Here is a 12,515-nt window from a genome sequence, read left to right as displayed (position 1 = left end):
AAGAATCGAGAAAGAAAGTTGTATTTGTGGAAGAAATCTGGAGACACCTGAAGGTTTCATATTTATTATATACTAGTAAGACAGTGATTTCGGAACCATATTTGTAATTGTAAGACATTTCCGGGTGGCAGATGTTGACTCTGCCCACAATTTATTGATTATGAACAATAGATTAACACTGAAGAAATAGCAAAAAGGAAGAACAATATATCGCGGAAAGAGGCACATGAACATGTAACTAACTAACCAATTAAGTGCCCGCCGCTGCGAGACTGGCTGAATTTGACACAAAAAATCGGCACTCAGTATGTCAACGACAGTGTACACTACTTGCGGATAGTGGTTAATGGAAACCCACCCAACAGCACATGTACACAAGGACACAACGTCGAACAGACTTGGTATGACTCGCCTGTGTCGATGCTACGTGGCTTAACCTCATAAATACTCGGGGCCGTGAAGAGGACACATTCGCAAAATCGGCTGCTGGAAGTAGAAATGAAGAGTTACACTTAAATAGAGAAATGTATGGGATATCTTACTTGGTCCATGATGTCGTGGGCGCCCCAGCAGTATAAGAAAATCTGAGTGCTCGGCATGGGAAGCCATGTGACACACTTGAAAATAGTGCTGTTGCTCGGACTCTGCAAAAAAAAAAAAAAAAAAAAACGGAAGTACAGTCCTGATCTTATGCTACATCTAAACATAAACTATGTATCTGTTCAAAAAACTACATCATCAATGAAATTTTAGTACATCTGCAAATGGGCTTTTGTATAAAGAGCTAATTTTAATGGTGCTTTGCGTGTCTATCTAGTGCTTGTGGTTTAGTAGTTCGTGCGTTCAGCAGAAAAGATACGAAATTAGGCTGTACTGAAACACTAGAAATTGTACGAACGTTACACACACACGTACACACACATACATACAGGTAGAGAGAGAGAGAGGGAGAGAGAGAGAGAGAGTGTTTATGTTATTAAGATAGTATGCAAGAAATGCGAAAGTAGCAGAAGTCATCAAAACACGATTTCACTTTGAAATGTGAATAGATTCATGGTAGTAGTGACTAAATGGTGTGGAAATGTGCATGAATGATTGTAAAGCAGTTACCAACGTAGGGAATCGATGTTGTCGTAGCATTAAATACCTTAGCTCCTCTGCTACCAAGGAATTCCAAACGAGAAATTTGTGATGGAACAAGATCATTGTTGGCTCCTCTCTATTGTATTTTGCTGTATCGTTAAATTAGAAGCTGTATGTAGCACTCACTGCGGCATATGTGTAGAAGATGGGCCAAATCCTTAGAAAATTCCTCCATTGGACCATGAAATATGACATTCGTAAGATGTCTGACAGTTAATTCTCATACATTGACGACAGGCATCGTCTGTTGGAAGGTCCTGATTGTCTGCAGACGAATACTATTATGTGGACTGAACACTCGTATTTATTTGCTGAGTTACAACTACTGTTAAACCAGATTACTTTCAACTGTTTCGGTCAACGCAGGCAATGGTGTGGCGACTGACGAAAGTTCTATAAGGTAGCGCAATGTAGCACTATTTGATCAAAGGAAAGGGATTTGGAACGAGTTGCGTCACGAGAGGATGATAGCATTAGGAGAAATTATGTCCTGCAGAAAAGTTTTAATGTTCCTCGTGACTTTAAAACTTGAGACTAACTTGTCAGTTAAACGAATTTATCGCAGCGTGTAGTGGTCTCAGTGACTTTTCACTTGAAAAAAATAATATAGTTTATTGACTAAACGCAAAAACAAGTCGAACTCTCTGTGTACCCCTAGATGAGTTTCGGACTTTTCCCAATTTCTACTAGTTTAATACAACTGGATGCGTATCATCGGTATATCGACTGTACATTGAATTCTGTAACTATTTGTCATTTTGCAAGTAGCCGACATGGGAAATGCTGTGCTACAACTACATATAAAAGTGTGCAAATGTGTGTGCAATATCGGCGTGATATTGTGAGTAGGAGCTTCTGATCGCAGCTAGAACATTTCAGCACGTCGACTTACAGATGATAAACATCTTTTATTCCATAAAACTTCTGAGACAGATTTTTATCTGTTTATATCGCCTCTGGGCAGTTAGCAGTAGTTACAACAGTACCAGATTAACGTAATTCCAGATTTCACAGTAGAATAGTAATGAGAGTCTGGTTACAAACATAAGTTCTCAACGTAAAATAAAAACACAACATGACAAGCAACACACAGCCAAACGAAGTTACAATACTGCCAACTTAAGGGAGTTGTAGATTTTGCAATAGAACAATGATGAAAGTTTGAAGTACAAATATAAGTTAGTGATGTAAAATACGAACACAAAATTACGACCCTGTTATCGAGCCAAGCTGGTTCCATGTGAAATCCACAGCAACGTATTGTTTAAAGCTGGATACAGGTGGCCGGCCGCGGTGGCCGTGCGGTTCTAGGCGCTGCAGCTCGGAATCGCGGGACTGCTACGGTCGCAGGTTCGAATCCTGCCTCGCCATGTGTCAGCCCCTATAGTGATGGGATATGTGCCTTTCAGAGTTACAGTCGTGATAAGCAGCTTCCTTAATCGTCGATTTGAGACCAGTATAAGGGAGAGGTGTTGAGTAACTGTCCTTCCGTAATGCTCCTCTAGGTGAGGCGATCGGCAGTTTCATTATTGAGAATGTTATTCTTTCATTCAGAGTGAACAGATATCTATTCACAATGAGTGTCCAAGTTACATTTGCCTCTTTATCAAATACTGAACTGCAATATGCTTTATTAGGTAGTGGGGATCAGTACGGGTTTGAATGTCTGTGTGCCATAATAGGAAGCCCCCTGAAGCCAGTAACTCCGCCATGTAGTTAGATGATTCAAGTGAAAGTGCGAACGTTTGTTGCTCTTAGAGGGACTGAAGGAAATGCTCTAAGTCGAAACTGACGTTCGACCCCTTTCTGAAATCGCTATTTCTCATAGCTGCGGACTAGTTAGCTCGTATCACTCGTTTCGCTTCTTTTGTGAGGTGCCTGTATTACCGTTCATAACTGAACCATCGTCTAAAGGAAGACACAATCAGATGGCAAAGATCGACTGCTAAGGCTTATTGTCTGCGGGTTTCTTTTTCACCATCTCCGACCGACGAGTGGCTGACGTTGTGGAAGATGGGCTCTTCAGTGCCGCTGGCCGTGCGGGACCAATTGTGCACCGTCCCCAACAACCAACGCACCTTGGAAAACTGGTTAGCCCCTATGTTTCTTCAAGTATGATAATCCTAATTCAAGGCACTCATATACCATTTCCCCGAATGAAATAACGTTACATAATATTGTGTTACTTCTCTGTAGGTGCAGTCATGTCTTAATTTGACAAATTTCATATGTGAATGGAATGTGTTTAGTAGTGTCGCTTGAGAAAACGAAAAATCTAGGGGCTCCCGGTTGTATACTTCATTACCAAACTGATTAATTTGTTTCTGGATGCAATAATTTACCAACAGCCGAATGTATTGTAGAAATTTATTTTATGAACTTCTTATATGCTACCAGCTTCGGCATTACATTGATGCCATCTTCATATCCCAAACGTCATAGTCGCAAAATCGTTATACACGGAAGGAGCCATATAACTGGATCCGTGAATCAAATCGCTATACAACAGCTCTTGGTGGCCAGGCGACACAGTGCGCGCAGTATGAAAAACGTATGTTTTTGGGGGTGTACGGATCCTTTTGATCACATAGTGTATACCTTATTTTTCCATGAGAATCCGCAACATCGAAGGCAACGGAGTGTGAACATTCGGTATGGGAGTATTAGAGACTACATGTTTGGTTCTTGCTTCATTAAAGAAACCTCAACGAGTGCTGCCACCTCTCCTATAGGAGGTGCCACTTGAAATTAGTTGACGTATGTGGTACCAGAGAGCCGGCCGCGGTGGTCTCGCGGTTCTGGCGCTGCAGTCCGGAACCGCGGGACTGCTACGGTCGCAGGTTCGAATCCTGCCTCGGGCTTGGGTGTGTGTGATGTCCTTAGGTTAGTTAGGTTTAAGTAGTTCTAAGTTCTAGGGGACTTATGACCTAAGATGTTGAGTCCCATAGTGCTCAGAGCCATTTGAACCATTTGGTACCAGAGTGTTGAGTTCCCGGCTCACCACTGGCTCGATCAAAGGAGTGGGTTCACTCGGTTCGTTTCTTCTCCCTGTATGGGCTTGAAGGCGTTTTCGGTTGTACTGCACTTTCGGATGATCTGATGTTACTAAAATCTTTTTTTTTTAGGTTTACTCAAAAATGAAGTCTATGTACATTTTTAGACCATGCCAGAGGATGCAAAAAACCGTATTGTTGGAGCACACTCAATGATATCATAAGAAGCTCTGAAGTCTGTCTAGAACTCTTTGCAATAGCGACTGCTAACGTGTATCAGACGGTGGGAAATTCGAACACCTTATAATATAAATGTAGTTTCAAGGAAGTGTTTATGATCACATTATTTTGTAATTTTCCTTCTGTTGTCGTTGCGGAAGTAATTTGCAGCGTAAGAGTGTTTCTCATTACGTGAAGTTATTATTTAACGTTGCTTTTCCCTCAATTCCGCGATTTACAAATCCATTCTGTTTTATGTGCAACTGTCTTTCAAAATTGTGACACAAACAAGAGCAGAATTTTTATAGTGGTTAACTAGTGAATGGGCCTCAGACGCCACGTCCTTTACCTTATATTTGGTGCGCCTGTCCAAACTGCCGTGGAAATGCCGTGTGGCTAGGGCCTCCCATCGGTTAGACCGTTCGCCTGGTGCAAGTCTTTCAAGTTGACGCCACTGCGGCAACTTGCGTGTCGATCGGAATTAAATGATGATGATAAGAACAACACAACACCCGGTCTCTGAGCGGAGAAAATCTCCGACCCAGCCGGGAATCGAACCCGGGCCGTTAGGTATGACATTCCGCCGCGCTACCAGGGGCGGACGGTCCAAACTCATACAACCAAATGTGGTTAGCTTCGGTTTTAAATTTGTAAGCAGTTGTAGTTTCTCTGAAACTATTAATCGAATTCTGGATAGTAGCATCATATATTACTTAAATTCCGTTTGAAAAATTTAAACTGATGTAGGTGTTTTCTTAGTTAATAAAGGTACGAAAAGATATTGTACGTAAATTTGTGAGTGTTTTTCTCAGTTCATACGGGTGAAAAAAGAATTACGGTAACTGAAATGGTTCAGGAAATATGTGAGTTGAGCGTTTTAAATATAACACACTGTACAATTGCATGACCTAGAAAGCTTCGGGGGAATGCACGTCTTGCTACCTTGTTAACTGAGGCATTAACAGGAGTTGAGTGTACTGCTAAAGCAACAGCGAAAATCGAAATCTCTTTTTTACACAAGCCATTTAAACCGAAGTATCTTAATACCAGTAAAGGATATCTTAAAGCATACTTCGATCGCGACATCTCTGTTTCCACTGAATGCTCAATGAGCATACCAATAAGAAATACCTAGCTGGAAGGAGTTGCTCCGCGAGTAGAACGAGAGATGATATTTTTGTTTACAGAGAAAATTTCTTGAATGGATTGTGGACGGAGCACAGAACAGGAACATCGTTAATCTCACTCAAATAAAATAACATGTGTTGGAGATATATTCGGCCATCTGTTAGCGAGTACTATTCAATTTCTTAAGACTACACTTTCAGGGACATGATTTGCATACGAAGTCCTCCACACGTACTTTATAATAATAGATTTCAGAAATTTTTCATTTTGTGTATAACATTCTTTTAGGAGATGGTAAATAAGTGCTACGTAGAAACTGTTTTCCAAATTACTCTACATAAAATGTACATTGAATGAGTGAGAATGTAAATTTTATAATTTTTCGTATGCCCTCTACGTCATATAGGAGTGACATTAAAATTTACTTTCATGCTTTTTGAATCCGTCAGAGTCTATAATAAACTGTGCACCGCTTAAAGGGGTTTCAAGGGGTGTGATTTAATCGATAACCATTTTGGAAATAATTTTTTATAACTGGAGTATTTTTTACTTCAAAAAAGCAAATATTGTTCCGAAATTACACTAGTCGTATATCAGGTAGCTATCATCAACAATTTAACAACCTTAGCGACCAATAGTACAACCTCTTCTGACAGCGACACTAGTAGAAACGTTCACTTAATAGTAGGGCATTAACTTACGAATGTTGCTTGGAAGAGTGTTACTCCTGCAACCATGACGCCAAAAGTGAACTGTGTCATAACAATTGGATTCATAACAGAATCCAGGAAGCTGACAAACCTGCAACAGAAAACATAGTCGCACTGCATTTTGATTTTGTGGTAAGTTCCTATGGGACCAAACAGCTGAGGTCATGGACCCCTAGTCTTACACACTACTTAACCTAACTTAAAATAAATTTCGCTAAGGACAAGACACACATACAATCATGCCCGAGGGAGGACTCGAACCTCCGACGGGAGGAGCCGCGCGAACCGTGTCAAGGTGCCAGAGATCGCGGGGCTACCACGTGCGGCAGTCGTACTGCAGTTGTGCCTATTACAGTACACCGCACAGTCATAGAAATATCACTGAAGTTTTAGCGTAGTTAAAGACTCGCAGCACAGCTAGGCTTCTCCTTTACGGTAAATGCTCATATTCGCGACGACATGTTATACTACACTCCTGGAAATGGAAAAAAGAACACATTGACACCGGTGTGTCAGACCCACCATACTTGCTCCGGACACTGCGAGAGGGCTGTACAAGCAATGATCACACGCACGGCACAGCGGACACACCAGGAACCGCGGTGTTGGCCGTCGAATGGCGCTAGCTGCGCAGCATTTGTGCACCGCCGCCGTCAGTGTCAGCCAGTTTGCCGTGGCATACGGAGCTCCATCGCAGTCTTTAACACTGGTAGCATGCCGCGACAGCGTGGACGTGAACCGTATGTGCAGCTGACGGACTTTGAGCGAGGGCGTATAGTGGGCATGCGGGAGGCCGGGTGGACGTACCGCCGAATTGCTCAACACGTGGGGCGTGAGGTCTCCACAGTACATCGATGTTGTCGCCAGTGGTCGGCGGAAGGTGCACGTGCCCGTCGACCTGGGACCGGACCGCAGCGACGCACGGATGCACGCCAAGACCGTAGGATCCTACGCAGTGCCGTAGGGGACCGCACCGCCACTTCCCAGCAAATTAGGGACACTGTTGCTCCTGGGGTATCGGCGAGGACCATTCGCAACCGTCTCCATGAAGCTGGGCTACGGTCCCGCACACCGTTAGGCCGTCTTCCGCTCACGCCCCAACATCGTGCAGCCCGCCTCCAGTGGTGTCGCGACAGGCGTGAATGGAGGGACGAATGGAGACGTGTCGTCTTCAGCGATGAGAGTCGCTTCTGCCTTGGTGCCAATGATGGTCGTATGCGTGTTTGGCGCCGTGCAGGTGAGCGCCACAATCAGGACTGCATACGACCGAGGCACACAGGGCCAACACCCGGCATCATGGTGTGGGGAGCGATCTCCTACACTGGCCGTACACCACTGGTGATCGTCGAGGGGACACTGAATGGTGCACGGTACATCCAAACCGTCATCGAACCCATCGTTCTACCATTCCTAGACCGGCAAGGGAACTTGCTGTTCCAACAGGACAATGCACGTCCGCATGTATCCCGTGCCACCCAACGTGCTCTAGAAGGTGTAAGTCAACTACCCTGGCCAGCGAGATCTCCGGATCTGTCCCCCATTGAGCATGTTTGGGACTGGATGAAGCGTCGTCTCACGCGGTCTGCACGTCCAGCACAAACGCTGGTCCAACTGAGGCGCCAGGTGGAAATGGCATGGCAAGCCGTTCCACAGGACTACATCCAGCATCTCTACGATCGTCTCCATGGGAGAATAGCAGCCTGCATTGCTGCGAAAGGTGGATATACACTGTACTAGTGCCGACATTGTGCATGCTCTGTTGCCTGTGTCTATGTGCCTGTGGTTCTGTCAGTGTGATCATGTGATGTATCTGACCCCAGGAATGTGTCAATAAAGTTTCCCCTTCCTGGGACAATGAATTCACGGTGTTCTTATTTCAATTTCCAGGAGTGTAGTTTGATGGTACAATGTAGGCCCTTCCTACTGAATTTGCATCTTGCACTTACAAAACTCCCGCCGAACAGGCCTCAGAAGATCTAACGGTACCTACCGACCGCCCTGTCATCCTTAGCCGATAGCAGTCACTGGATGTGGATATGGAGGTGCATGTGGTCAACACGTCCCTCTCTCCTTTGGTTAGATTTCGTGACCGTAGCCGCAACTTCTCAGTCAAGTAGCTCCTCAATAGGCTTCACAAGGACTGAGTGCACCTAACATGCCAACAGCACTTTGGAGACTTCAGACCCGGACACTCGCGCATCAATGAGCTCTCCAACCCCGAGAGCGCTTAACTTCGATGATATGAGGGGAACCGGTGTTACCACTGCAGCGAAGTCGTTCGTGCCCTTACCAAAAATACCGTAAAAAAAGAAGGGAAGTTAAAGCTTAAGTTCCCGTCGGCAGTGAGGTTATTAGAGACCGAGCACAAGCTTGGATTATGGAAGGATAGAGATGGAAATCTGCCATGCCATTTGAAATAACCAATCCAGCATTTGTCCTTAACAATTTTAGTGAAATAATGGAAAACCTAAATCTGCATGGCTGGACGGGTAACTAAACGGTCGTCCTCCACAACTTGAGGCCAGTGTTCAATGCGCCACAACGCTCGGTCAAATCCACGCTATGTATTGAAGCAAATTCCTTTGTTTCTTCTGCGGAAATGGTAGGAGACAATGACAGTTATGGAATTTTGTGGTGACGCTACAGACAATTTGGCCACGTAATTCTTTCAAAATCTACAACATAGATTTAAATCATAGTAACAAGTGGTTCAATTAGTGAACTTTTTTATATTTCGGTAAGAAAAATATAGAACTGAAAAACTGGGAAGTGTATTTTAATCAGAACTCATCAATAGATTTTAGAAGCTACATGTTGCTCTAGAGGAGTCTACTTCAATGCAAAGGAGCTTACATGATGCATACAGGCGCCAAAACTGAAGGATTCACAAATACGACCAACAGCTGAGGACGGCTTGAGTGACTGAGGTAGATGACTAGTTAATAGGCTGTATTTCTCCCCAGGAAGTTCGAGTTTACAATTATCTTCTTGTAATCCTGATTTAGGTACTCAGTGGTTTCCAATGCAACTTCAAGCGGTCAATGGAATGGCTCCATCAATAAGCCATAGCCAAGGGTCCTTATACGGACGTTTGTAGCGGGGGATATCGGGGGGGGGGGGTGGAGGGGGGAGGGCAGACCTGGAGGTATTGAATACTTTTAACATTTTGGAACACCAGTGGGGACTTGTAAGTAGCCATCAAATGTTTCAGTTCCAACCCTGTTAAAAACCTTGAAAGAAAAACATCTGGTAACACTACATTTTCTCCTTTCCCTGAGAGCTAGCGGTGTTAAATAACATAGATATCGGTCGCGAAAAAGATCGACGCTCGTGGAACATTGTTGTCTTCCTTCATGTGAAAAGTGCGTGTCGTCATAAAGGGATAAAATGTCCCTTGATACCATACAAATGTGAAACGTCGTATGAGACATTGTCAAATCAAGACAATAAATAAATGTGTAAGTAGTGGTACACAGATTCACCTACAACCAGAACAACACCGTACGTTGTACTTGAAAAATTAAGCTCATCTAGAAACAAATACTGGATTTGTATATTTATTAATGAGCGCAACACCTCAATAACATAATCACTTGTTAATCACTTGTGTGTAGGTGTGTTTGTGTGTGTGTGTGTGTGTGTGTGTGTGTGTGTACGTGTGCGCGCTCGCGCTTGGATGGTTTGATGCGGCCCGCCACGAATGCCTATCCTGTGCCAACCTCTTCATCTCAGAGTAACACTTGCAACCTACGACCTCAATTATTTGCTGGATGTATTCCAATCTCTGTCTTCCACTACAGTTTTTGTCCTCTACAGTTCCCTCTAGTACCATGGAAGTCATTCACTCATACCTTAACTGATGTCCTATCATCTTGCCCCTTCTCCTTGTCAGTGTTTTCCACATACTCCTTTCCTCTCCGGTTTTGCACAGAACCTCCTCATTCGTTCCTTATCAGTCCACCTAATTTTAAACATTCGTTTGTAGCACCACACCTCAAATGCTTCGATTCTCTTCTGTTCCCGTTTTCCCACAGTCCATGTTTCACTACCATACAATGCTGTATTCCAGACGTACTTTCTCAGAGATTTCTTCCTCAGTTTAAGGCCGATATTTGATATTAGTAGACTTCTCTTTTCTAGAAATGCCCTTTTTGCCATTGCTAGTCTGCTTTTGATGTCCTCCAACCTAGGTATCAGAATTCCTTAACTTCATCTACTTCGTGACAATCAATCCTGATGTAAAATTTCTCGCTCTTCTCATTTGTGCTACTTCTCATTACTTTCGTCTTTCTTCGATTTACTCTCAATCCATTTTCTGCAATCATTAGACTGTTCATTGTAATCAGCAGATCATGTGATTCTTCTGCATTTTCACTCAGGATAGCAATGTCATCAGCGAATCGTATCATTGATATCCTTTCACCTTGAATTTTAATTCCACTCCTGAGCCTTTCTTTTATTTCCATCATTGATTCTTCGATATACAGATTGAACAATAGGGGCGAAAGACTACATCCCTGTCTTATACCCATATTAATCCGAGCACCTCGTTCTTGGTCGTCCACTCTCATTACTCCTTCTTGGCTCTCGTACATATTGTATATGACCCTTCTCTCCCTATAGCTTACACCTATTTTTCTCAGAATTTCGAAAATCTTGTACCATTTTACGTTGGCGAAGGCTTTTTCCAGGTCAACAAATCCTATGAACGTGACTTGATTTTTATTTACTCTTGCTTCCATTTATCAACCGCAACGTCAGAATTGCCTCTCTCGTGCCGTTACCTTTTCTGAAGCCACACTGATCGTCATCTAGCACATCCACAATTTTCTATTCCATTCTTCTGTATATTATTCTTGTTAGCAACGTGGATGCATGAGCTATTAAGCTGATTGTGCGATAATTCTCGCACTTGTCAGCCCTTAAGATTTTCGAAATTGCGTGTATGATAATTTTCCGAAAGTCGGATGGTATCTCGCAAGACTCGTACATTTTACACACCAACATGAATAGTCGTTTTGTTACCACTTCCCCCAATGATTTTAGGAATTCCATCCCTTCTGCCTTATTTTATCTTAAGTCCTCCAAAGCTCTTTTCAATTCCGATTCTAATACTGAATCCCCAACCTCTTCTAAATCGACACCTGTTTCCTCTTCTATCACATCATACAAATTTTCCCCCTCATAGAGTTTTTCAATGTATTCTTTCCACCCGTCCGCTCTCTCCTCTGAATTTAGTAGAGGAATTCCCGTTGCACTCTTAATGTTACCACTCTTGATTTTAATGTCACCGAAGATTGTTTTGACTTTCCTGTATTCTGAGTCTCTTTCCGACAATCATTTCTTTTTCGATTGTTTCAGATTTATCATGCAGCCATTTCATCTTAGCTTCCCTGAACTTCCTATTGATTTCATTTCTCAGCGACTTGTATTTCTGTATTCCTGAGTTTCCCGGAACATTTTTGTACTTCCTCCTTTTATCGATTAAATGAAGTATTTCTTCTGTTACCCATGGTTTCTTCGCAGTAACCTTCTTTGTACCTATGTTTCCTTTCCGACTTTTGTGATGGCCCTTTTTAGAGATGCTCTTTCCTCTTCAACTGTACTACCTACTAACTGTTCCTTACTGCTGTATCTATAGCCTTAGAGAGCTTTAAGCGTATCTCGTCATTCCTTAGTACTTCTGCATCCCACTTATTTGCGTATTGATTTTTTCTGACTAATGTCTTGAATTTCAGCCCACTCTACATCACTACTACATTGTGATCTGAGTCTATATCTGCTCATAGATACGCCTTACAATCCCGTACTTGATTTCGGAATCTCTGTCTGACCATGATATAATCTAACTAAAATCTTCCCGTATCAGCCCGCCTTTTCCAAGTATACCTCCTCCTCTTGTGATTCTTGAACAGAGTATTCACTATTACTACTCCTCTCTCATTCCTTGTCCCAAGTCCATATTCTCCTGTAGCCTTTTCTTCTACTCCTTCCCCTACAACTGCATTCCAGTCTCCCATAACTATTAGATTTTCATCTCCATTTACGTACTATATTACCATTTCAATATCCTCATATACCTTCCCTATGTCCTCATCTTCGGCTTGCGACGTTGGCATGTAAACGTGAACTATCGTTGTCGGTGTTGGTTTACTGTCGATTCTGATAAGAGCAACCCCATCACTGAATTCAAAATGGTTCAAATGGCTCTGAGCACTGTGGGACTTAACTTCTGAGGTCATCAGTCCCCTAGAACTTAGAACTACTTAAACCTAACTAACCTAAGGACATCACACACATCCATGCCCGAGGCAGGATTCGA

The 12,515-nt window shown here is 43.0% G+C and overlaps 1 protein-coding gene across 1 annotated transcript in view; it reads right to left on the bottom strand.

Moving 5' to 3' along the window:
• Positions 1-12,515, bottom strand: part of LOC126235209 (odorant receptor 43a-like) — a 76,706-nt gene that overhangs the window by 51,081 nt on the left and 13,110 nt on the right. Inside the window, exons 2-3 of the mRNA XM_049943940.1 lie at positions 6,185-6,284; positions 543-644 (exon numbers count right to left, since the gene is read on the bottom strand). Of these exons, the coding sequence (XP_049799897.1) occupies positions 543-644; positions 6,185-6,284 (202 nt within the window). The remainder of the gene's footprint in view (positions 1-542; positions 645-6,184; positions 6,285-12,515) is intronic.

The sequence above is a fragment of the Schistocerca nitens genome, chromosome 2, assembly GCF_023898315.1.
Source record: "Schistocerca nitens isolate TAMUIC-IGC-003100 chromosome 2, iqSchNite1.1, whole genome shotgun sequence".
Classification (NCBI taxonomy): Eukaryota; Metazoa; Arthropoda; class Insecta; order Orthoptera; family Acrididae; genus Schistocerca; species Schistocerca nitens.
This window is presented reverse-complemented; position numbering and strand designations above follow the sequence as displayed.